Source organism: Gadus morhua, chromosome 4 (genome assembly GCF_902167405.1).
Source record: "Gadus morhua chromosome 4, gadMor3.0, whole genome shotgun sequence".
Lineage (NCBI taxonomy): Eukaryota > Metazoa > Chordata > Actinopteri > Gadiformes > Gadidae > Gadus > Gadus morhua.
Genome location: NC_044051.1, coordinates 15,114,830 through 15,141,758, shown reverse-complemented (window position 1 = coordinate 15,141,758; position 26,929 = coordinate 15,114,830). Strand labels below are relative to the sequence as shown.

The window sequence follows — 26,929 nt, the reverse complement described above, 5'->3', positions numbered from 1 at the left end:
TCTCCAGGGCTCACAGGAAACCATTCGATATTTAACAGTAGGCTAATGAGGAATAACAAAATTGAACCAAATATGTTATCTTGTCCCATATTCAATCAAATATGTACGGACGCTGTGGGCTCCCTGGGTTCTCAGTGGCCAGTGGAGCCGTGGGGAGCTGTGGTGGAGCTGTGGTGCTGCATTGGTTGTCATGTTGCGTTAGCGTGTAGCCTTTGCATCAGTGTGTGGGTCCAATGCAGGTCATGGTGAGACTCCTGCAGAGTCCGACCCCGGCCGGTGGTGCCGACGGGTAGACACACTGACGCCCCGTCCGCCTGTAGGCTGCAGCTGCAGTACATGGCCAACATCCGGTGTGTAATGTAACTTTACATGTACATTGCACCAGATTTGAGCAAATTGAAGATGTGTTGATCAGCACCTGCATGAGACAACGCATTCAGTGATCCTATATCCTTTTTTTATTCTAAAAGAAATCGTTCTATATTTTCTATATATCCATATGGCTCCTGTACCCCTTCTTCAACACAAACCAGAAACTACCCCCTGGATCCTTGCTAATTTCTTGATAGCTCAGGAGAGCTAGGTGGTGGAAACAGACTTTTTTTATTATTATTTATTTTATTTTTTATTCACAATTTAGCACTTATCACATACATACATACTCCTAACCACGTCCATACGACATCACACAAAACTGCAGGGACACAACAGTTAAATGCGTTCACAGGACAGAGAAGAGAAAAAAATAAGTAAACAGACTTTTAATACCCGTTGGAAGGTAGCTTCTTCAACAGCTGGTGCACATCTGTGACAGCCCTGCGACAGTGCAGCTCTCTACCAATATTTAATGTGAAGTACAACATCCTGCACTTTATTCTAGTCATAGTCAACAAAATAAATGTAACATATTTAGGTGTTTCAGGATTGTATCAGGACAATGACTCATCCATCCTAGTGAATATAGAATCAAAATATCAAACACATCAACTACTTTACTTATCATAATCTATTAAAAGACAATGAATAAGCCAACATGCAGAGCCCATAGGTAATCATCAGGAAGATGGTTCTGTGTACAATTTAAAATGATGTGGTGTTCCTTATAGATTGTTCAATACACAATACAATTGAAAGAAGGTGTACTCTGGGTTCTATGTGTGAGGTGCTAACAAAGCAGAAGGCGATGTAGAGCACAGAGGGTTCAGTGGACAGCCCAAGGAGCCATCTTCAGCCCAGAGTGGGCATGAACAACATGGCCAGAACCACCTCGAACACGGTACCGTTGGCCCAGAAGATCGGGAATATTCAAGGTAATCAATGAAGACATTAAGTAGGGTAAAAAGATATTCAAATTATAATCCATGAAGTACCAAACCAACAACTTGATCACTGTGCTCAGTATTGTGAAGATGGCTCTCGACCTCTTGGGGTGGGATTCAGAGTACAAGTTCACTCTGAAAGTAGGGTTCCATAACTCGTTAAACACAAGCCGCCTGTTTGTCTTTATGCACAAATACAGAATGTCAGTAAAATCCTGTATTGGTGGGTTTTCCTACTCGTAAGACTGAATGATTCTGACTCGTAAGACTGGACGAGGAGGTTATGTTAACATTTAAGTAAATTATAACCTTAAATCTTGTTAATACATCTTTTTAATCAGTCTATTTAGGTGTAGCTTCAACATGGAAGAGCCGAGTCCTCAAACTCTGAAAACCTGGAGCGTAGTTATATAATAGTCAGTTCATGTCGTGAGTGCGTCGTGCACGCGTTGCCAGGGGTTACAGACGTACGCCTGTGGGACCTGTCCGATCCCCATGCCCTCAAGGCCTTGCAGAACCAGAATCCAGTTGTACATCGACGCAAAGGCACTGAGCAGTCCATAGTAGAAGGTCCACACCATACTCGTCGCCAGGCCTGGTTTAACAGGGAGGGGAAACACGGGGCAATTGTAGCCAATTCATGGCCATGGTACAATGATGCACTGAATTTAACCAGGAGCCGTTCCTGGTCACAGGTTGTAACGATTCTTGAACGGTAGGTAGGTAGAAGCAGGGTCTGGAAATCGATGCTTAACAGATTGGCAACCAAAAGTCTTCTGGAATGAAAGACCTGGTGTTAATATCGGGTTGTATATAAAAACAGAAAACACTTGCTGAACATCCATAGTATCAACATTAGCATCCATGCAACCTGCTGAACCAGCACAACGACCCGGTAGGCTGGCAGCGACTCTGGAAGCGTCACATGATCTGGTTATGGACCATTTGGATAGTTTTGCTGGCTCACTAGGCGTGCAGTCAAGATTAGGCTACAGCCTCTTCCTCATCCGGATATTCATGTCTGCGTTTCTAAATGAAGATCACGAAATGCAAAGGTAAATGTTGGGTGCTGCTGGGTAAGGATGGTCCCGCGTGGAACAAGCACAATTGAAAAGAGAGAATGCAATGCAGGCCTTAAACGTAATGTTTAAGGAGTGTTGATATTTCCAAACACTGGAACACACAGATTTTTTTTATTTTACTTAACTTAATGCAGTGCTATAATCTAGCACAACATGTATTATTTTTTTTAATTTAAGTATTTTATTGAACATGGTTAAAAAAATAATAATAATACAAACAAAAACAATTGAGCAGTAAAAAAGGAAATAAATAAATTAAAAACAAACAAATGGGATCTTCAGGATCCAAAGCAACAAATACATAACTCATTCGTCATGGAATTATTTTCCAAAGTACTGTACATACATGAGCTATGAGACTCACTTTCATGACTGCTGGCTCCAAATCTGGACAAGATAACCTAAAACTAACAGTCAGTAACCGGTTTGTGGAGATCTGGTGTAAGTTGTGTCTATGTCTGTTACACTCTAGGTCTCCTCTGCACCCCTGCAACAAGAAATGAGGTTAACCTTAGAAAAAAACAAAAAAGAACAACTGAAAACGAGGACACCACGACGGCATGCAGGGGCAGTTACATTATGGGATGGTCATGATGCAGGTGTCCTAAATGGTAAGGTAAGTCTCCCCTCGGCTCTCTGCTCTCTCTATCCTTTCTCTCTCATCCATGTCCCCTTCTCTCTTTCTCAGGTCTCTTTCCTATATCTCCATCTCTTCCCCCTGTCTCCCCACTCTCTTTCTCTCTCTGTCTGTCTGTCTCCCCACTCTCTGTCTGTCTGTCTGTCTGTTTCCCCACTCTCTGTCTGTCTCCCCACTGTCTGTCTACCCGTCTGTCTGTCTGTCTGTCTGTCTGTCTGTCTGTCTGTCTGTCTGTCTGTCTGTCTGTCTGTCTGTCTGTCTGTCTGTCTGTCTGTCTGTCTGTCTGTCTGTCTATCTGTCTGTCTGTGTTTGTCTCCCTGTCTGAGAGAGAGAGGATCTCTCTCTCTCTCTCTCTCTCTCGCTCTCTCTCTCACTCTCTCTCTCTCTCTCTCTCTCTCTCTCTCTCTCTCTCTCTCTCTCTCTCTCTCTCTCTCTCTCTCTCTCTCGCTCTCTCTCTCACTCTCTCTCTCTGTGTCAATGCGACGCTGAGCCTTGCCAACGTCTTCAATGCTCCACCCTGCAGGGGTCTGCCTATCTCTGGCCCAGACCACCGCTCCATGGTCCCACCCTGGTCCTACCCTGGTCCGACCCTGGTCCAAGGACGACTGGCCGACATTGAGCAGGAAACAGAGGTGGTAAAACCTTTTGCAAACCAGCATCACCAACATGTACAGGCTGTACTCAGAGGTACGTTTTGATTATTATTATTATTATTATTATTAGTAGTAGTAGTAGTAGCAGTATTATTGATCATTGGGAGCATTGGAAATGTTGGTGTTACAAATGATGTATTATAAATTATTGATTAAAGATTGTATTTATAGAAAAGCATACAGGTCATGGCCCTCAGGGACATTATTGTTGTTCCGATTTATCCACATGAATGGATAAAGTATTAGTGGTTTGAGACGAGTGGAGTTATTCTTGTTATCCACTTTGTTCTCAATCCAAAAGTTGCAATGCTCTTTCAGTAAGCCAAGTATGATGACCTTGTATCTAGTATCTTGTACTTGTGGATTTAAGGAGATTTTAAATGCATGCAAACAAAACAACATGGGCCCTTAATGGTCTGAGATTACAAAACATTAACCATTTAACCATTTAAGTGTGAGTATGTGTGTGTGCTTGTTAACCATTTAAGTGTGAGAGTGTGTTTGTGTGTGTGTGTGTGTGTGTGTGTGTGTGTGTGTGTGTGTGTGTGTGTGTGTGTGTGTGTGTGTGTGTGTGTGTATGTGTGTGTGTGTGTGTGTGTGTGTGTGTGTGTGTGTGTGTGTGTGTGTGTGTATTATGTTGATCGCTGCAGCAATGATGCTCTATTATCATGATTGGTGTTTTTAAAAGGATTGTGGGTTTGATTTCACCAGTAGCAGATACAGATAGCAGGGTGTGTTGAATCTAAGACAACAGCACTCCATCCTAGATGAGTTCTGTGTTTGTAATTAGTTAGAAATGCATCCGCCTAATCAAAGATCAGTAATACAACACCTCCGGCTGTAACGCTGTGTAGAGCAGCTGGAGGAGGCCGGGGGTACGTGTGAGGAGGGTCTGCGGACAGATTGGGTTACAGCATCCTTGTGTTACATGCAAACACACACGCATACGGACACACACAAACCGTATAATGTATGCACATAAGGACACAGTCGGGCACGCACACACCTGTATGACACGACACACGCACACACACCGACTACACACACACACACACACACTGACTACACACACACACACACACACACACACACACACACACACACACACACACACACACACACACACACACACACACACACACACACACACACACACACACACACACACACACACTCCTCCTTTAACGGTCCAGGCTGGTGGACTAAGGTGGATTGCTGGAACAGCCTCCACTGCCGGCCGGTCATGAATGTTTAACCACCGCCGGGCTCCCAAAGCCAGAGACGGCCTCACCTGCTCATTACCGGCGATGTGGGAACCCGTTCCGGAGGTCCCGTCCCACTCCTCCCCTCCTCTCAGCTCCGTCCACACGGAGAGACCTCCGCACGCTAACGGGTCGGTGGCTCTACTGATACGAGAGGTGAAGTGCGACGCAGGATACCCGGAGCTGAACACCCGGAGCTGAACACCCGGAGCTGAACACCCGGGGCTGAACCCCCGGGGCTGAACCCCCGGCGGTGAAGGGAAGGGGACGGGCGCTAGCATGGGAACAGTCTCTTTCTGCTGAATCCAGGCCTGAGGAGTGCTGTCTACACAGCTGGGATCTATAAAGTTGGGATTTATAAAGTTGGACACAGAGTTTCCACCATGACGCACAAGCCGTTGGAAAGGAAAGAGGTATGCCTTGTATGGTCTCTTTACATTTTTTAACAGGATAAACATTTGTTTGTAAATTGCTGTACTATTTATATATTTAATAGAGGCTATACCGACATTAACGGTTTTACTGGAAGGCGTTTCTTGTTGGCCTTCTCACGCTTTACACACACCCATATTTACACAAACTGAGCTGCCCTGCAATCTGTACCGATTCAACTCTTGCGACCCCAAGCGATCCCCGGGGCTGCAGTTCCCGGGCGCTGCGGTTCTCTGCGTGGTTCCTCTCTGCGTCGCCACCGGGGGCCACAGACGAACCGTGCTGCTGTTCTGCTGCCGGTTGCCGGGGCCTCGCTCAGGTCGCCCCAGACACCTGGAGCCCCCTAAACGTGTGTGTTGCCCGGGGTGACGTGGTGACAGGCGGAGGCCCCCCGAGGAGCGCTATCTCTTTCAGGAGCCCGACGGCCACTTTGTGGTGAAGTAACAGGATCTGAGCTCCATAGTGGAGCCATGGGGTGACGGGTGGGAGGGGGGACAATGAGGCGACCGCTCGGGTGATGGGCCCTCGGTCGTCTCTGATAGATTGTCCTGTTTCAGTATTGGCCCTCCTGATTGTTTTGGGGTGTTTTGTGTCTGGTGGACTGAGTTGGCGAGTGTTCTCACTCCTCCGCTTGTCGGTTCATGTCCTTTTTTGACCCATATCTGTTGTCTGGTTTTCTGCTGTTGGGCTTGTACATCGTGACTTCACATCGCAATGACCGCCACCATTTTGGACGAATAGGAGCATAGGAATGTTCTTGTAATAGTAATGGTGTTTTTGTTCATTGTTTAGTTATTAATCATGAATGGATTTGACATCATTGGGAGTCATTGTTGCTGTTTGAAACAACCACAGCGTTTCTCATTCAAGATGTGGCAAACAAAGTTTGCATGGCATCGGTTACAGCATATTTCAATTTATTAAGGATTTTACATTACTATGTTTCTCTTGACTCATCACAAAAAGGAGGAGAATTGCCGTTTTGCGTTCCTTAATGCATCCTGATGTACAACCGCTGCAGCTGGTGGAGTATTTTAGTCCATTTAGCAGACCACTGAGATACACATCATCGAGATGCAGCAGTAGGGGTTAGGCCTCTTGCTCAAGGATACAGTTAGACTATGTACATCAAGGGGTTCAAACCCACAACCTCACGTTGAATGCTCGAAACCTCACGGTTGGGTCACATTACATTTACATTTAGGGCATTTAGCAGACGCTTTTATCCAAAGCGACTTACAATAAGCACATTTGTTATGGAAAAGTGAAAAAATATATCGCTGTCGGTTAAGTAGAGTGTCACATGCCTCACTCTCTGCTGCTGTCAGGTTAAGGTCAGACGTCCAGGTTAGCAGGAAGAGTCTCCTCTCTTGTCCTTCTGACCCGAAGCCAAACTGCCAATTACATTGAGCCGAATCACTTCCTTCCTGGTCTGTCCATCATGGGGATGAGGTCATGTTTCCCCTGGACGTGGACCATAGAATCTGTGCCATGCTCTCGGGTACCCTGCCAGCCGAATGCCCAGAGTCCCCTGGCACTGAGGGGTAAACAGTAAACCAAATCCCTTGCTCGACATTGTCCACTATCAGATTTTATCAAGCACCGGGGGACTCTTTTTTTTTTTTTTTTTTTTCTGTTCAGGCATTTCACTGTCTACCTATTAGGCTAGCGCATATAGACAATACCATTTAAGATAAATTAATAAATTGAACGAAATAGCATCCATTAGGACACAAAACATTCATTCTTGATGATTATCTCCCTAAGCATCTATGTATCGTCAAGTAGGCTTACATCCCAAAAGATAATAATGATATGTTCATTGTTTTTGTTATGTCATTGTATATTTTGTGAAATTTCTCTATATCCCACTCTCTTTATTTACTTCTGATAGCAGAGTTGTCACTCATGCAATAGCACGCATTCAGCCATAGAGGGCGATTTGAGTCCATTTTCACGTAGAGGATGTCATCTTTTGGACACAAAAAAAAAGGTCCCTCTCCGTCACCTTTCTGTCACTCCGTACCAACAATGAATTGCTCCTGAAATGAACTGTCATTTTCAGGTTTTAGAGCCATCATTGATCAATAATTTGTCACTCTGTACCAACAATGAATTGCTCCTGAAATGAACTGTCATTTTCAGGTTTTAAAGCCATCATTGATCAAAAAAGCAATCCTGAGCTCATGATTAGAAAATTATGTTTCTTCTGAAACATAATTTAAACCAATATGATAACACATTATTCCATCTAGTCCAATAGGATCGCACAAATGACCTAAAAAAAGACACATGCTCAACTAATAGTTCTAGGTGTAGGCCTAAAAACACACACTCACGCTCACACAAACACAAACAGACACACGCTCTCTCACACACACACACACACACACACACACACAGACACACACACACACACACACACACACACACACACACACACACACACACACACACACACACACACACACACACACACACACACACACACACACACACACACACACACACACACACACACACACACACACACACAGAGAGCATACCTTCAGATTATTTCCTCCTGTCACCCTTATCCACTGAGTTATTTTGGAGGAAATGGTATGATATCAATGTTTCCTGTCAAAAAGACCCTCCTTTCCCCTCAATATAAGCAGATGTGCAGTTTTTTAGAAGGAACTTGGACATCCAGCTGCCCCCGAAGGTATGGAATGCATTTCTGAAATTAATTCCTACAATTCTCCAAATGCATGTTGATTATCTGTTATTATTACCGTTCTTCCGTCTCTCCCATTTTTATGTTTATGTGTTGTTCATTTTTTGTCGTCAAGAGGAAAACGCTGTCGTAACTCAGAAACCCTTTGAGATGAACTGCGAATCCTCTCAGAGCGTTTGGTGTCACTCTTTTGTTCTCTCTGCCAACTTGGCAGCCGAGCTCCTGCCGCTGAGGTACGCTGTTGAGTGGCGCATCCATAGCGCTGTAATTAAAGTGCAAAGAGTCGGCCGATGATTTGACCTAATACATATTCAATAGCGTGCCGCCAGCTACACAAAGAGGGACAACTCCCCCAAAGAGGGGGAGTGTGGTTTCATGTCATGTATTTTTATTGAATTTTGTATATTTCGGATATCTTACTTTTTACTTTTGTTTTCATTATTTTTAAAAGGCAGAGAAGTTCAGGGAGGTTGTATTTCAGAATGTTTCAGTCCCTGATTGTGACTTGAGAGATGGATCGCTATACATTGTGGAGGATGGGGAAACAGATGAGATAGTGCTGAGTGACTTTAGATCGGTGATGTGGAGGATGTGAGCAAGGACATATAGCGTCACACTCGTGGGAAGGAAACTGCTTGACGACTGGGAATGAATGGCTTGTATGGGTATGTAAGGTTGTGGACAAACAATCACACAAACACAGACGCACACAGACACACACACACACACACACACACACACACACACACACACACACACACACACTGCGTATCTGCGTGTCAACTAAAAAATGCCTAAACAGATAACCAAGAAGAAAACAGGACAGAGAGAGAGATTTGTTCTCTCCCACAGACATGAAGCCAGATAAGCCATACACTAAAATAGATTCCTCTTTTCTTCGACCGGACAACAACGGCACGAGCAGTAACCCACACTGTTGTTCTGTCTGGCCGTAGACTTTACCGGACATGTCTCATTACTTTGTCGTGCCACCGGGCCAAGCTGACCTTTGACCCCGCCCCTTGTTTGTTCCAGAGTCTGGAGGAGCGGTGCAACCGGATCCTGCGGAACATGGAGGGCGCGCTGACTGCCCGGGACCGCGTTGGCGTCCAGGACCTGGTCCTGCTGGAAGCCCACACCAGCGAGACCGCCCTCCTGGACAACCTGAGGAAGCGCTTTCACGAGAACCTCATCTACGTGAGAGTCCGGTCTGCTCTTTATCCTGAGGGACACTGTACCTTTATTATTATTTTATGCCAATTGTATCGATGCTGGTTCCTTGTCTTGATGCAACATTTCTGACTTTCTGGCAGAACATTTCTAACTTTTTGGCAGAAGTGCTACTTGAAACGGCCTCTGAAGAGACACAGGGACAGCAATTACACGTCGTAGAAATATATCCCAACTATAAATTATAGTTGGGATTTTTGTTCTAAATGTGTGCAGGGCACATGACTTGTGCTCACCTGTGTCTTGTCCGTCCCACACAGACCTACATCGGAACACTGCTGGTCTCACTCAACCCTTATAAGGAGCTGGACACCTACAGCAAGAAGCACATGGACACCTACATGGGGGTCAACTTCTTTGAGCTTCCACCTCACATGTGAGACACTGGAGAAAACGTATTATCATCATCATGTTGACATGTGAACATAAATGTGACTCTGGATTTCCGGTCTACAGCACACCTTATCATAAAAAACATTTAAACTTGAAATGTTTTATTGAAGAGCCAAAGAAGAGTTTACATTATTACCATTCAACCTTGTTTGGAGAAGATATTAATTTCATTGAGATTTACTATGTAGCGTTGCAGGAATAATACCTTTTGCTTTTCTGACATTTTATTATATTCTAATTTTATAAACTCTGATGCCCTATTATGCTAAACAGATAATTAATTGATGTAAAACAATCTATTTCCAGCCTTGTTGGCAGCCACATTCAATCACTGAACGAGTGATGGCTGGCCATGATGAAGTATGTCTGTGAGGCTCAATAGGTTGCTGACCCCTGCCCTGTCCCCACCCTGTGTGTTGCTTCAAGCTATGCTCTGGCCGACAACGTGTTCCGCACCATGCTGAGCGAGTTCAACAACCACTTCATCCTCATCTCGGGGGAGAGCGGCGCGGGCAAGACGGAGACCTCCAAGAAGGTGCTCCAATACTACGCTGTCAGCTGCCCCAACACCAGCCTCCTGGACAACGTCCGCGACCGCCTGCTGCTGTCCAACCCCGTGCTGGAGGTCAGAGGGGTCATCAGTTATAGAGTGTTAGCTAGCTCCCATGTCAGGGGCTGAGCAGCCGCCTCCTCACAGCAGGAAGCTTGGTCCTGGGTTCAAGGGTGACCACTGCCCACTAAGGGTGGAGGTTCTGGGTTCAAGGCTGACCACTGCCCACTAAGGGTGGAGGTTCTGGGATCGAGGGTGACCACTGCCCACTAAGGGTGGAGGTTCTGGGTTCAAGGGTGACCACTGCCCACTAAGGGTGGAGGTTCTGGGTTTGAGGGTGACCACTGCCCACTAAGGGTGGAGGTTCTGGGATCGAGGGTGACCACTGCCCACTAAGGGTGGAGGTTCTGGGTTCAAGGCTGACCACTGCCCACTAAGGGTGGAGGTTCTGGGATCGAAGGTGACCACTGCCCACTAAGGGTGGAGGTTCTGGGTTCAAGGCTGACCACTGCCCACTAAGGGTTGAGGTTCTGGGTTCGAGGCTGACCACTGCCCACTAAGGGTGGAGGTTCTGGGATCGAGGGTGACCACTTCCCACTAAGGGTGGAGGTTCTGGGTTTGAGGGTGACCACTGCCCACTAAGGGTGTAGGTTCTGGGTTCAAGGCTGCCCACTGCCCACTAAGGGTGGAGGTTCTGGGTTCAAGGCTGACCACTGCCCACTAAGGGTGGAGGTTCTGGGTTCAAGGGTGACCACTGCCCACTAAGGGTGAAGGTTCTAGGTTCAAGGCTGACCACTGCCCACTAAGGGTGGAGGTTCTGGGATCGAGGGAGACCACTGCCCACTAAGGGTGGAGGTTCTGGGATCGAGGGTGACCACTGCCCACTAAGGGTGGAGGTTGTGGGCTATAGAGGCTTTTTTCACCTCTGGTCGTTCTGTGTGAAGTCGGCGTGTTCTCCTCTTGTGGGTTCACTCTGGGTGCTCCGGTTCACCACAGGGATTGACAAAGGTTGGTTACACAAAAGGCAGATTATTTTCCATTTAATTTTCGAGTTATGTGTCGTAACAAATGTATCTTCTTTTCTTTCAGGCTTTTGGAAATGCCAAAACCCTGAAGAACGACAACTCAAGCCGGTTTGGAAAGTACATGGACATCCAGTTTGACCATCAGGTAGGTTTGAATACATGACGTGAAAACACAATACACAACTTGTTGCCAGATTTGGGATTAGAAAACAAAAGTATTGCTGACAGGGAGGAGCCGTGGGGGGCCACATCCTGAGCTACCTGCTGGAGAAGTCGCGGGTCGTGCATCAGAACCACGGAGAGAGGAACTTCCACATATTTTATCAGCTGGTGGCCGGGGGAGATGACGAGCTCCTTCGCTGGCTGGGCCTTGAGAGGAACTGCCAGAACTACAGTTACCTGGTACAGGTAAAGAAAACTACCTTGACCATGGTTACCCTCCAGCCTCCAACATGGTTTTTCTCTTCCTCATGTATTAACTACTGTTGTAAAGGCCGGCTCTTCTCTTTTTTCTATTGTATGTTGTTAAGTGATTTTGGCGCTATGCACCCTTTCTGATAAGCACTTTGTAATTTTTTGCTTGAAAAGCAATATATGTATATTTTTTATAGCATTCACTTTCTGATGTTATGATGGTGCCCAAATCAATAAGCCTGTATTATGGGACAGTATTGTAATCCTGTTTGAACTATAGGGGGATTGTGCCAAAGTTACCTCTATCAACGACAAGAGCAACTGGAAGATCGTCAGGAGCGCCCTCTCCATCATAGAATTCAGTGAGAAGGATGTGGAGGTGATGTTTTGCTTTAAATTAATTAGTAATTATTATTATGTAGTTGGCAAAAAGTAAAGGGGAAAATGCTCCCAATGCATGCTTTATCAATAGCCAAGACATGAATGTGTTGTAATGTACTTGATATTACTCTTCTCTCCTGATACAGCAACTGTTTGCTATAATTGCAAGCGTGCTTCATCTGGGGAACGTGAAGTTTGCAACTGACGCTCTGGGATACGCTGTTCTCAAAAACGTTCCAGAGCTACACTGGCTGTCAACGGTAAGACTAAACATCCAGTTGTTAAGGGTGCTGTAGGTAAGATTCGAGACTTGTACAGGGAGAGGGCAGAAATGAGTAGAAGACATAGGGATTCTGGAACCTAACAACTCCCGACGTTTCTCTGCCATTCAGAAGGGTTGTATTTTACTCACCTGTGATTGACATGCAAGATGGATTTCCTGAACCAATCGGGGATGAGATGCCCTGATTGCTCAGAAATGAGAAATCACTAGAAATATTCTCACGGCGCATTTCACTCCCTGTCAGCCGGTTAAGTCATTAATCACAAATGACACTCAAATATTATCATTTGAATCTCCCCTACAGCCCCCTTTAAAACAACCATTGAATAAGTTTGTACTTATGCATGTGTTTTTGTGTTCCACTCGGCAGCTGCTGGGGATTCCTTCACAGGTGCTGCAACAGGGATTAACTCACAAGAAGATCGAAGCCAAAATGGAGGAGGTGCTGCGACGACAACAACAAGATTGTCTTAAATAACAAGTACCACTAGATGTGAACATCCTTCACTGAGTAAACGTTGTTTACAGGTTTACAGTCCTTTTGCTGTTGACCACGCGCTGTACGCCAGGGACGCCCTCGCCAAAGCCATCTATGGCCGAACCTTCAACTGGCTGGTGAACAAGGTCAACGAGTCATTAGCTAACAAGGTGTGTTTGTGCATAACTAGTACATAATTAGAAATTAAATGCTGAGACAGCGTTAATGATAATCAATCAGGACATGAATAAGGATGGACTAAAGCATACAACTATATCAACATGTTTGTAGCTACTCCAGTTGATTGCTTTTGCTCAGCTCCATTTGCATGTTGTTTATATAGAAACGTAGACTGCTAAATGTAAATGAATGTAAACAATGTAATCTTTAAGATTAATTCTTGCACAGGACTCATCTAGGAAGACAGTGATTGGCCTCTTGGACATTTATGGGTTTGAGGTTTTCCACGTGAACAGGTAAGCACTTACAAGGAGGAAGCTCAGCAGTAATGAGTGGAAGGGAACGGACCATAAATGTATCACCTGTATCCTTATTTTTGTTTAGCTTTGAGCAGTTTTGCATTAACTACTGCAACGAGAAGCTGCAGCAGTTATTCATCCAGCTGACGTTGAAGTCCGAGCAGGAAGAGTACCAGATGGAGGGAATCGAGGTAAACAGTACCCTGAGTCTACACTCTTATCTACCATAAATGAAGACCCTGTATTAGTATATGAGTCGTTACACTCTTTCTTTTTCTTTTCTAATCTCCAGTGGGAACCTGTGCCATATTTCAACAACAAGATCATCTGTGACTTGGTGGAGGAGAAGCACAGGGGGATCATCTCTGTATTGGTGAATTGATCAGCAGAATTCACACATAATAACGCAAGAATGCAACACCAATGGCAAAATAGGTTGATGGGCTCAGTGGTCGTGATTGATTCCCACTGTGAACCAGGACGAGGAGTGTCTGCGTCCTGGGGAGGCCACAGACCTCACATTCCTGGAGAAGCTGGAGGAGAAGATGGGAGGCCATCCTCACTTTGTGACGTGAGTTCCTCTGCAGGCGCTCTGTATCCCGGTACAGACGCTCTGTATCCCGGTACAGACGCTCTGTATCCCGGTACAGAATGTCTGTACCTGGATACAGAGTGCCTGTACACACGCTCTGTATCCAGGTACAGGCATTCACTTTCCTGGTACAGACTCTCTGTGTCCGGGTACAGACTCTCTGTGTCCGGGTACAGACTCTCTGTGGCCGGGTACAGACGCTCTGTGGCCGGGTACAGACGCTCTGTGGCCGGGTACAGACGCTCTGTGTCCAGGTACAGAAATGTTGCATCCGGGTAACAAGAGTAACAAAGTAACAAATTGGGTAAGGCCGTCGGAGACAAAGAGTTCAAGCTTCTCCTCAAGTGCTCCTCCTCATCTCTGTTCAGACTGGCCTCAGAGTTGAACTGCTAGTCAGGCAATGAATGTTGGCTCATATGTGAGAACATGACAGTTGTTATTTATTATTGTAGACATAAACTGGCCGATCAGAAGACCAGGAAAACCATGCAGCGAGGGGACTTCCGCCTCCTGCACTACGCAGGGGAAGTGACGTACTGTGTGGTTGGTGAGAGATCAATTCCAGTACTGTGATACTGTTCCCAAATGTTAGCGTCCTTTCTTCATGTTATTTTATTTTTATTTTTTTTATTCATTCTATTTCCAGGATTCCTGGACAAAAACAATGATCTGTTGTATAGAAATGTTAAAGAGGTAAGTTTTCCTATGAGTTTGCCTATGACACAATCATCTAATAATAATACATTCCCTATTCAAATCAACCAATTTGATGAGGTTGTTGAATGAAAAGATTCAAAAGACAGGATAACATGTATCATCATCATCATCATCATCATCATCATCATCATCATCATCATCATCATCATCATGTATGACATTTGAATGGATGTTTTTTTTCAAACGTGTCTTACACCTTGAGTGCTAACAGTTCGAGCATTGGCCCCATTAGGAACCAAAGCCAAAGCCATTTGCTCTACCAGTGGAGTGAGACAGGCTCACATACTCCATTGCACTATGGCGTCACTGACTTGATGGATGGTTGACAGACAGGTACATGGTACCTGTCTGCCAATCATCAATCTACTCAGTGACTCCGACATGCCCCTTCAGGTCATGCGGCAGTCCAAGAACACCATCATCAAACACTGCTTCCCTTACACGGAGCCGGACAGCAAGAAAAGACCAGAAACGGTAAGATTGAGAACCCGTTGACAGCTCCATGGATGTCATGCTGTATTATGGGATGTGCTGGGGAGCTCATATTCATAGTACTCTTATGCCACTCGATCAGGTGGTGACCCAGTTCAAGGGCAGCCTGGCGGGCCTGACCGACGTCCTCATGAGCAAAGAGCCGTGGTACGTCCGCTGCATCAAGCCCAACGACGGCAAAAAAGCAGGTGAGATCCTGTAGGACCAGGTGAGACCCTGTAGAACAATCAAGGACCACATACATACCTAATGTACTCATAATGATTATCATGGGGTGCATAAAGAGATGATGCTCTATGAATTCCATTTCAAACTCATGTCATTTCAGTCTCTTCCTTTCAGTCTATTCCTTAAAGACAATGCCATGCGCAGAGTCTGTTTTCCCTCCTGCCTTGTTGCCCAGCTGGGGGACCAATTACAGTGAATTCTGGTGGCTAAGGCAGTGACCAATTACCATACCCTTAGGTTACAGCGAGGGTGCAGCTGAACGAGGCTTCAGTGTTTCTGTCAGTAAGGACAAAACAAACTACACAAAAACAGAGGGGGCGAGGGGATACAGACCTGAGCCCTATAATCCTATCGGGAAACTCTCCAAAAATCGAGGGGATCCTATACCTATAAACCTAAAAAGAGTCTTTCCAAGACTGAGTTTATTACCTGACTTTGAGATCTATATTGTTATATTTTTAAAGATATTTGGTATGTGTGTATGCATCTCTCTGTAACATGGCATGGCTATTATCATGTTTTTTTGGTCTTGTTGTCCTTCACTTTTCGCTTTAAGAACCTAACTGCGTTACATTCACTATGAGATCAAAGGCCGTCGATACCGTTCGCTTTAAGAACCTAACTGCGTTACATTCACTATGAGATCAAAGGCCGTCGATACCGTTTAGCCAATGAAGATTTGTCGTCCTTCGGATAAAACCCCGGCTGGTTTGTCCTATGTCTGTTCAGAAGGCATTGCTAGGGCGGCTTCATGAATATTGCACGTTGACGCTTTGTCTGTGGCGGTGTCTCTTGTCCAGGCCGCTTCGACGACGTGTTGGTGAGGCATCAGGTCAAGTATCTGGGCCTCATGGAGCACCTCCGGGTCAGGAGGGCCGGCTTCGCTTACCGCCGCAAATACGACATCTTCCTCGCCAGGTGACTAAACTCAGTGTTTTTGATCTAAACTGCCTCATCTCGGATATAACCGTAGACTGTACTAATTATGGCCGTCTCGTCAGCCGTTTGTTTACACACACCCGTTATCAGCACTAGGTTTCACTTCATGGGAGCTGCCAAGTCTGATTGAGGAATGTCTCATCATCACACTGGAATGTGTGTGTGTGTGTGTGTGTGTGTGTGTGTGTGTGTGTGTGTGTGTGTGTGTGTGTGTGTGTGTGTGTGTGTGTGTGTGTGTGTGTGTGTGTGTGTGTGTGTGTGTGTGTGTGTGTGGGGGTGTCTTCAGGTACAAGCCCTTGTGTCCGTCCACTTGGCCCAAATGGAAAGGTTCGGCCTCTGAAGGCGTGCTCTGTCTGGTCAAACACCTGGGCTACAAACCCAATGAATACAAGATGGGCCGGTAAGCACTTATATCTTTCTTGTTGGTGAATTGGTGGGGGAAGAGTGCTTTCTTTTCACACTGCTTTGTTCTCGACCTGTTTAGGACCAAGATTTTCATCCGCCACCCCAAAACACTGTTCGCTACGGAGGACGCTTTTGAGCTCTGCAAGCATGACCTGGGTGGGCTCTCGTTTTGTTTGTTTATCAAAGCGATCAATACCGATTTTTATAGCTACAAAACCGTTAAAAAATTATTCACTGCTACAGCGACACGGATCCAGGCCAAGTACAAAGGTTACCGGGCTAAAGGAGACTACCTAAAGCAGCGAGAAGCCGGTGAGTATCTTTCATTTGTGCTTTTTGCCTGCTTTATTCAAATGACGGCTATATTTAAAGAAAGCTGCGGACCGTGAGGATAACCACTCCTGCTGGCTGCTAGTCACCTCCTGTAGCCTCACCGCTAAAGGAGGTCATGCCACTCAGGCACGGGACTGCAGTCTTTTCTTGTTTTAACGGCCAGCGGGCGTTTCACATCTCTCGCTCTGTCATCGCTCTGATGCTACCTGATGCTATGTGATTGTTCTCTATGATACCCATTGTGGTGTTCCCGACACAGAATATTAACCAGTATGGTTTGATCAGTTTTGTATGTACACAGATCATGTGATTGGTACTTAATAAGGTGGCGTTCATCTATTGGTTGTTCCTGAAAAAAAAAAAATATAAGGCAGAATTGCCAACAGGAGGCTCTATTGGTACTCCGTTCTACCTTGGAATGCTACGTGCTGTGTTGCTACAGTGTTAGAATAAATGATGCTACATTATAGTCATAAGTCTGGCGTGTGCGCTTCCAGTTGTCTGCTTAAACAGTTAGAACTATATACGTGTTTAATACACGACAGACACAGTAGTGTATACTGACCGAGACTCTCAGCAGGTTCAACGGTTCTGCACCCAATATCCTCAGCCCTACCTTGAGGCCTAGAGGAGGACACCCGACCCCCTGCCAGCACCGACTGTATCGTTTGTCAGTTGCTTGGTTTCAAAGAGCAACTATAGTAAATTGTGTGTTTTTTTGTATCTTCTAAAAAAGCCACTAAAATTGAGAACTGTTGGAGAGGGATGATGGCCAGGAAAGAGAGGGACAAACGTGCATGGGCTGTCAAGGTGATCAAACGGTAGGTGGAGAGATGCGGCCAAAGACACGATGGAGATCCACCCCGTCCACATAGTAAGGCCCTGATGCCTTTGTGAAACGTTGCAGGTTCATCAAGGGTTTCATGATGAGGAACCAGCCGGCTTGTAGTGACAACACAGAGTACCTGGCGTTTGTCAGACAGAACTACCTCACCAGGCTGAAGGGCAACCTGCCCAAAACGCTGTTGGACAAAAACAGCTGGCCGACCCCTCCTCCCATCATGCAAGAGGTACGCGGCACATTGCCGTTTTATTTACGTTTTTATTATACATCTATGGTTTTAAGAAACAGCTTGCTTGTTGTGGAGGATTCACAGATTTATGCGGAGGATGGCATTGATGAAGTTGGAAACAGGCAAAGCACTAGTTGATATTTGCTTAATTCTTTTTTCATATACAGGCTGCACAACTGTTGCACATGCTTTACATTCGCCACATGGTACGGAAGTACGTTCGCAGTATACCTGCCCAAAGAAAAACTCAGGTATTGTTCACGACAAACTTTAAAATTACATCATGTGCACTTTCCATTATCAATCTCTAGTGGCTAGAGTTGTAGCTGTTTTAGCTGTACAATATTACTAGAAAGAATAAAACAAATTATAGAGAAAAATGTGGATGGGCGCATTTAATTAACATTTTCTGGTTTCTAAGCTTCAATTTAAAGCGCTCACCAGCTCCATGTTCAAAGGGAAGAAGGAAAACTATCCTTTCAGTGTTTGTCAACCGTTTCAGGACACCAGGATAAGTAAGTAGGCATATATATTATTGCAATCCACAGGTACTTTTTTTGAGAAACTAGTCGTTATGATTCACAAGCTAAATCGCTGTTCAGCAATAACCATTTCCCTGCACAATATGCTGCAGTATTTCTTATCTTTGTCAACATCTCCACCATCCAGTCCTTTAATAACTATTATTGATTTCCTCCAGGTGAGGGAGACATCAACCTAAAGGTGCTGCAGACCATTCGCCACGAGGGCATCAAGGTAGACGGTCAGCCATGGCTTAACGTACTTAACACAACCTGTGTTATGTAACAGAGGTGACCTGTGTAATGTAGTGGAGGTGACCTGTGTAATGTAGCACTGACCTGAGTAATCTTATGTTTGTGTAATGGTATGTTGGTGGCTTGTGTAATGTTACAGTGATTTGATTTATGTAACGGTGGTTACCTGTGTAGTGTAGCCTTCAAACAAAAGCTCAGCCCACATCACCGATTGACCCCGCTTACCCCATCCCCGTGGCAACCCTCTGGCTCCCTACAGTACAGCGTGCCCTTGGTGAAGTACGACAGGAACGGCTTCAGGCCTCGTCTGAGGCAGCTCATCCTGACGCAGGCCGCCGTCTACCTGGTGGAGGAGGCCAAGATCAAACAGAGGATCGACTTCAACTCCCTTAAAGGTGAGATGGGCACAGTGGAGATTAAAGGGGGACATCAACTGTGGTCAGCCTGTGTGTGTGTGTGTGTGTGTGTGTGTGTGTGTGTGTGTGTGTGTGTGTGTGTGTGTGTGTGTGTGTGTGTGTGTGTGTGTGTGTGTGTGTGTCTGTATACAACAGGATCTCAAAACTTTAAATAACTATGGTATGTCACTTGGATTAAACCACCACCCACCAACCTAACACCTTACGTCGCCTCAATGGATGTTTGCCGGAATGTATTTACTGTCACATACAAGACATGCATAAATATAAATATATATATATATATATATATATATATATATATATATATATATATATATATATATATATATATATATATATATGCTTATATATGCCCTCATAATCAAGCAATGCCTTTTACTCAGGTGTGTCAGTCAGCAACCTGAGTGACAACTTCCTAATTGTCCATGTGGTGTACGATGAAACAAAGCAAAAGGTAAATCAAATCAATAACTTCAATATACAAGATCTTCGTACAAGTGTACCAATCCGTGGGTGTGTATGTCTACCAATAGCAGAGATAGAAATTTGTATTAGAACTCAATGCTTTGAAACTCAGAGCAAAGCCTCTCCAATAATGTAAGAAAAAAATAGAAAAGGCCCAATGTTGAAGTGACAAAATTGCCAGTATGACCTATGACCTGGGATTTATATCAACTTTGATTTGAGCCTGGCCAAGGAAAACGGAGCATAGATGGATGGATACCTAAAGTAACAGTCGATAAAAAACGTTTAAGGTTCAGGACTGCACCAAAATAAATAAATAAGAAACATAATGAAGAAGTTGTTGCGCTGTGATTCTAAATAGCTAACAGAGCTCTACTTGTATTCAGGGGGATCTGATTCTACAGTGTGACTACCTGTTTGAAGCCTTGACTAAGTTGTCTCACATTGGCAACAAAGAAAGCTGTATCAAAGTGGTCCAGGGCAGGTACATGCTAACGTTTCTATTACATTTTTAATATGGCACAAAATGTTTGAATCATACACACTGTAATGTTTCCATTTCACTAATTGTGTGTGAACTCTTGTAGTGTGCGTTTTGATATCCAGCCTGGCAGAGAGGGGTTCATTGACTTCAAGAGTGGTCAAGAATCTATGATTTACAGGTCGAAGAACGGCCATTTGATGGTGGTGCGTATGAATGGTGAATCGCATCATTCAAGTTGTACACCAATACGAAGGGGCATTTCAAAACTCATCGATTCTCCTGTGTCTCAGGAATCAACCAGAACCAGGTCAAGATGATCTCCGTGACAACAGAGGGATGGCGCTGCTCTTCTCCTAAGGCCACCACCGACTTCAGAAACAGCCATGTTCAATCTGCCATTCTGCCCAATAATTTGTACTAATCAAATGTAAATCCAAAACGTGTAAACAAAGTAAAAACCAGTGTAAATATTACCACCAGTAGCTTAGATATAGATGGGCAGAGAAGACTTCCATAAGTCAGTCTGATCCGACAAAATTACTCTTCAATGTGTCCTATATGCTTCTAGACACTTATGCTTAGTAGCCACTCCCTGTTCAGGCATCATTGGAAGCAGAGTATTTTTTTTTTTACCTTGGAAAGAAATAATGAGCAGTGATATCAATGTAGAGATACACAACTGTGTTTAGAACTTCCTTAGAACCTTTTTGACATTTGACCCTTTTGTCATTTTATTATTTTATAGGACTAAGTAGTGCTGGATAATGTTAAAAAGTGTGAAGCCACATTCGACAATGTTAAAACTTTTGTAACGGCGTGTTCATCTTTACATTAAACAATACGCGTATACCTGCGTATCACGTAGACTACACCACTGCTTATACCTATACATTAGCACCTATGTGAGTTGTATAGTACGTCATTCTAGGAAAAGCGATTAGCTTTTTTTTCATGGAGAGCAACAGTGTTGGGGCTCTCAGATTACTTTTTTATGTTGTAACAAGTAATATAGCGTATTAGCTTTGCAATTCAAGCAATCCCCGACGCATTTGCACTGTTTCCTTCAGACTCCTGCTTTGATGGCCGCGTACGCATGTGTAGTGCCGTACCATTTCATAAAGCAGTACAATACAACCATGTTGCACTTAAGTGTTTTTTATTGGTGATGTAAGGTTTAGGGTAAAGAGTAGGGTTAGGGTTCATAGTGCAGTAGGGTGCATTTGAGTTAGGGTCTGTGGGATGAGTCTGTGCAGCAGGCTGGGTTGGGGTCTGTGAGGAGGGTCTGTGAGCAGGCTGGTGGGAGGGTATCCAGCAGGCCTCAGGCTCTTATCATCCTCCTACAGGTGATCGTCCTGCCTTGGGTGGGGGTCCCGCAGTGCTTTTCACCTCTGAGGGTGAAGGAGGCGGAAGGGAACTGTCTTGGTTCAGGATCAAGTCTGCCTACTTGGGCTGTGGGCCAGCGTAGGACCTGACCGAGCCCTGAGCAGCCAGCCCCCGATGCACTCTCCCATATGCTCCGACTCTCTGAATCTGTCTTGTTCTGGCTTGACAACAATGAGGGAGGCTTGTGGTGTCTGGTCCTGATTGGCTGGCCTACGACTAGGGGTGTTGAACCAGTTAAGGGAAGAGCGGGGCCTAAAACATGGCGAAACCCACCCATACCGAGTCCTTCAAAGCCTCCGCTGGTTTGCGCCGTGCGAACGCCTTCAGCCAGCAGACCCAGCTTGAACAGCGCGGCGGGCATGAGCTCCAGGGGGGGTATGTATAAGGGAGGCGCCACCTTCTCCTCAGCCCCAGGTTCCCACACAACCCCACACACACATCTGAGGTTGAAAAGAAATCCAGATCTGCAGTTGCAAAGACATCTAGTGGACGGCAGTGGCATGCGCAACCCTTGGACCAGCCAGGTTCGCTTCCAGATCCTGGCTCGTCTGGGCTCCGGCGGCGGGAGGAACCGGACACAGTTATTTTGGTTTACAGCCCTGACCTCCAACCCATACACTTTGCTTTCTTTTACACCTAGGCCCGGAACTCCTTTGAGGTCGCCAGGGTTTTTCTCTGGCTGGGGGCAAACTGTGTCGGTAGGTGGACCACGCTTGAAGAGCATGGCTGGTGTGGAGCCCAGGGGCGGAAGGCACCAGGGAGGCACCCTCTCCCTTTCAGCCCCAGAAGAACCACTCACCAGCCGGGCACGCTTGAAGAACATTTTGACCTGGGCTGGTCTTGGCTCCTGGGGCGGAAGGAAGCGAGGAGGCGCTGTCTTCTTGACCACTGGCTGCTCCTCTCTCTGCTTTGCTGGGCCAGCAGGTAGAGGCGTGATGGTCATGGGCCAAACTCCTGGGGCTTGTGGTCCATCTGGGAAGGCCTCAGTGGCTGCTGGGAGCCTCATCGTGTTCCTGTCAGTCCATTAGCTTTCAGTTAGAAACACAACCTTACCATTGCATCATTCATAGAACTAAATTACATTTATTGGTCATCTTGATTCTATTTAACTTGTGTTGTTTCCTACTACTTTATATACTACGGCATATATTGCATAAAAAAATACAAACAAACTTATTTAACAATTTAACTTGATTGACCTATTGTTTAATGCAAATAGAAAAATATCACAGTCAATTTTTTATTTTAGAGTTATTTTTATATAAAATATATGTGACTACTTAATTCAGAAGATGCCTATTAAAAAAAAAGTAACTTTATTCGGGAGGATTACCACTTACCAGCCGCCCGTCACGTCGCGATGTCCTCAGTGCTGGTGGGACAGCTCTAAAAAGCAGGTCATAGGCCTACTAAATCTAACAAATGTTTATTGGCAAATAATTGTGCATGCACAAAAACCCGTGGATTGTTGTTATTTGAACATTAGACTTTTCAAATAACAACAATTGCTATTGTTATTATTATATATATTATCATATATATTATATTTATTATTATTATTATTATTGTTATTATTATTACCCATGCACAGCGATTTTTTATGTATTTGTCAGCTTTGTGCTGAATAATCTTTGGTCGCATTTTGTCTGTTGTCGCGAAAAGTACCAGAGCCGCGGACCGTAACCGGGGTCAGAGTGCATGGGCTGCTCGCTGCTGCTGTTATTATGAATGGTTACCGTTTGAACACATTTCTTGGATATCGCGCCACCTTTCCACCTGTTCACTTTCTTCTCAGACAGGAGAGGATAGTACTTTGCGTCGTCGCTGTATCGTTGGAGGTTATGTAGCCTACTTTTCGGTTTCGTTTAGTATGGCCAGTGAAAAAGGAGCATAATGTCGATTGAACACATAGGCTAAAGCAACAGTTAGCAAACGTTAGAAACATAACAATATTGAGATGAGATCAACGTTCAATCCATGGAGAGGTGGGTATGCCCAATCAAAGAGTTGGGGTATGAATGCTTTCACTCATATTATTGTATAGGCTTAGCTACATAAACTCAATTTGAACTTTGAGATGAGATCGACGGCAGAGATGTCTTGCAAACTATGAGGTTGCTTATTGCACAGAATTGTGATAACATAAATTAAATTCATGCACTAACATGAACCTACTAAACATAAGTGCAATATCAGATTATGTTACATTCGATTAGCCTGTTAATCCTTGGCCGGTGTTGTGGCAAAAAGTGATTAAGCTGCCAGAAAGTGATTTCAGCCGCGGGAGCGCGCACAGCCTGTTAATGCTAGGCTATATCGTCTCGAAACGTGTGTGCGGCAGCAAATTCTGATCCGCCATACTAGTCAATAGCACTACAGGACTATTGTCCGCTGTATTAACACATATGTATTTTAAGGTGACAAGACATCGACTTTGTACGGGGATCGACGTCTGATCAGTTCCACATAAGTGCGCTGTGCCATCCTCCACTGTGCCCCCTTCCACTGTGCCCCCCTCCACCACATGTAAAGGTGTTTCAGCTGGTAATGGACACAGGATGGGATATAATCGATGTAACGTGATACTCGTGAATGCTATCAACTCATTTTAGTGCATATAAAACATTTCAGTACCAAGAGAGGGCTTGAGATCATTTTCTGGCAGGAGGAAAACGACTCCAATGTGTCATATTTTCGCTTTAAAGCGTATTACAGCTGATAAAAGTGGCTGGATTTGTTCTTATCTACCCCACATAGCCCACATGAATGTTATAGTGTCAGTTGGAACCCTAATCTATTTAATGTGATAGGACCTACTCATGAATGTTATCAATTCATTTTGAGAAGAAAAAAACTTTTTCTTGAAAAATCTATAAACTGGGAAAATAATGCATAGTAAGAAAATAAATGTTTTATTGTATACAAAAGACACACAGAAATAATTTCGATTAGAGTGGTTTAAAAACATAAAGAAGGATAATTGACTCACGGACAATATACCTGTAGTGCCATTGACTAGTATGACTGATCAGACGTCGATCCCGTAGCTACAACGTCGATGTCTTGTCACCTTAAAATACATATCTCCAGAGGTGTCAAAAGTATTCACATTCATTACTCAAGTAGAAGTATAGATACTAGTGTTTAAAAATACTTCTTTAGAAGTTGAAGTATCAACTCAAGCTTTTTACTTTTAAAAGTAAAAGTATGAAAGTACTGGTTTCAAAACTACTCAAAGTATTGAAGTAAAAGTAGTGCAAGGGGAAAAAAATGCCATTAAGGACAAAAGCTTAGGCCGTGCCACAGGGGCCTATAGAATTACAATCAGCTTTTTTGCCAAGTATGCTCACACGTACAAGGAATTTGGTCCCTGCATTTATCCCATCCGTGAATTAGTGACACACACACCGCACACCTCTAAGCACACTTCCCCCCAAAAAACATTTTTCTAAAGGCCATCTAATGACTATAATGTTAATGTTGAAAAAATTGTTTCAAACACATTTATGCCCATTGAAAATGAACGCATATTAGTACAATGCAAATACATTAAAGAACCATATACGTGTAGTAATGAGCATTAACATGTGTTTCATGGAGCGGAAGATATGATGACTAGTTCCCTGTAAGTATTGGAATGGTGCAAAAAGTCCAACTTCAGAGGCATGTTATCAAAAGCCTTTATTGGGAATGTAATTGTATGTATCCAAACTTAGCTGCAGGAATTTAAGATGTAACGAGTAAGAATTGAGTTGTTTTTGCATCCAACCATTTCAGAAAATTCTTCCAGGTACGGCCAGGGATGTATAAGGGTTTGCTGGTCTTCTTCACTGGTGCTTGGTTGGGACAACCTCCTCACTGGTGCTTGGTTGGGACATTTCGCTCATCTACGTCTGCTATTTCGTAGCTGGAATGTGGCGGGATTTATGTCATGTCAGAGAATGTAGACGGGCTCTGATCATGCGCAGGTGCCATGGATCGCGTATAAACCAAAAAAGTAAGGAGTAGAAAGTACAGATAAGTGTGTGAAAATGTAAGAAGTAGAAGTAAAAAGTAGGCTGAAAAATAACTACTCCAGTAAAGTATAGATACTCAAAATCTCTACTTAAGTAAGGTAAGGAAGTATTTGTAGTTCGTTACTGGACACCTTTGCATATCTGTGCTAATACAGCGGACAATAGTCCTGTAGTGCTATTGACTAGTAGGCCTATGACTGATCAGACTTTGCTGCTGCACACACGTTTCGAGGCGATATAGCCTAGCTTTAACAGGCTGTGCGCGCTCCCGCGGCTGAAATCACTTTCTGGCAGCTGATCACCTTTTGGCACAACACCGGCAGGTCATGCAAATGTATTATAATCTGTCAAATCACAATATAAAGGAAACACTCCTATTTCAGCAATTATCAATAAATGATAAAGCCGAATTTGATTCAGATATAGTTATACAAATTAGTCATTAGAGACAGAGAATAGTGTCACAGTTGCTTTAATAGGTCCTTCATATACATTTCCACAGCGAGAATAAAAAGTAAGAAGCTAATCACCTGCTCTGAAAGTCCCATATATTCATATACGATTACAAAAACACATATACCCATATACTGTATCTATATAACATTTCACTAGCCTACAGATCCATTTTGTTTATGTCTTAGGTTTGACTGTAGATAAAGTAGAGAAAATACATTGGATATCTTCGACTGACTACTTCAGTTTCACAGTACTTCCAGATGGGGGCACTCTAGTCCGCGGAATAGCCTAATCACTGAAGCGTAATGCTCCCAGGCCAAGAAGTCGCAGTGTCTGTTGTGACAGTGGGCTAAACGAGACCCCAACTGACCTGAAGTAAAGCAACACCTGTCTCGGTCAATCTATACTCAATAGTCACTCGGACTTCCTCCATGCTTACAATGCTTACTTATTTTGGGTGACACCCCGCCAAGGTTGGACGTCACAAATACACAAACACACGCATCCGCACTCGCACACTTACACACACGCACGCACCCACGTGCCACACTAGAGCCCCGGGGTCAGAATGCATCGGCCACTCGTTGCTGCTGTGATAATGAATGGTAACCGATTTAAATGACACTGCAACACATTTCTTGGATATCGAGCCACCTTTCCACCTGGTCCCTTTCCTCTCAGACAGGAGAGGAACATCCTTGTTGGAGAACTGTTGGTGTCGCTGTATTCTTTGAGGTCATGTAGCCTACTTCGATACGTTTCGATCTGAGTATTGCCAGTGAAAAAGTGGCATAATGTCGATCGAACACATAAAGCA

General features: G+C 44.5%; 2 protein-coding genes across 2 annotated transcripts; one reads left to right on the top strand and one right to left on the bottom strand.

Annotated features, from left to right (window-relative positions):
- The first annotated feature begins 8,053 nt into the window (after positions 1 to 8,053).
- Positions 8,054 to 21,391, top strand: myo1hb (myosin IHb). The gene is made up of 32 exons (XM_030354840.1): positions 8,054 to 8,089; positions 9,137 to 9,298; positions 9,592 to 9,707; positions 10,151 to 10,349; positions 11,364 to 11,444; positions 11,528 to 11,707; positions 11,994 to 12,092; positions 12,241 to 12,354; positions 12,748 to 12,819; positions 12,906 to 13,025; positions 13,264 to 13,331; positions 13,420 to 13,525; positions 13,627 to 13,707; positions 13,814 to 13,905; positions 14,379 to 14,473; positions 14,573 to 14,619; positions 15,037 to 15,117; positions 15,218 to 15,323; positions 16,164 to 16,281; positions 16,589 to 16,702; positions 16,787 to 16,863; positions 16,951 to 17,019; positions 17,777 to 17,861; positions 17,948 to 18,110; positions 18,281 to 18,364; positions 18,535 to 18,628; positions 18,814 to 18,869; positions 19,149 to 19,284; positions 19,692 to 19,762; positions 20,160 to 20,257; positions 20,361 to 20,460; positions 20,548 to 21,391. Exons 2-32 carry the CDS (start codon positions 9,173 to 9,175, stop codon positions 20,572 to 20,574), a joined length of 3,075 nt encoding a protein of 1,024 aa, XP_030210700.1. The 5' UTR covers positions 8,054 to 8,089; positions 9,137 to 9,172; the 3' UTR covers positions 20,575 to 21,391.
- Positions 21,392 to 21,396: 5 nt separating this feature from the next.
- Positions 21,397 to 23,119, bottom strand: LOC115542551 (uncharacterized). Its single transcript, XM_030354842.1, has 2 exons — positions 22,981 to 23,119; positions 21,397 to 22,653 (listed from the first exon to the last, which is right to left on the bottom strand). The coding sequence occupies exon 2, from the start codon at positions 22,644 to 22,646 to the stop codon at positions 21,576 to 21,578; it is 1,071 nt and encodes a 356-aa protein (XP_030210702.1). The 5' UTR covers positions 22,647 to 22,653; positions 22,981 to 23,119; the 3' UTR covers positions 21,397 to 21,575.
- Positions 23,120 to 26,929: the final 3,810 nt, after the last annotated feature.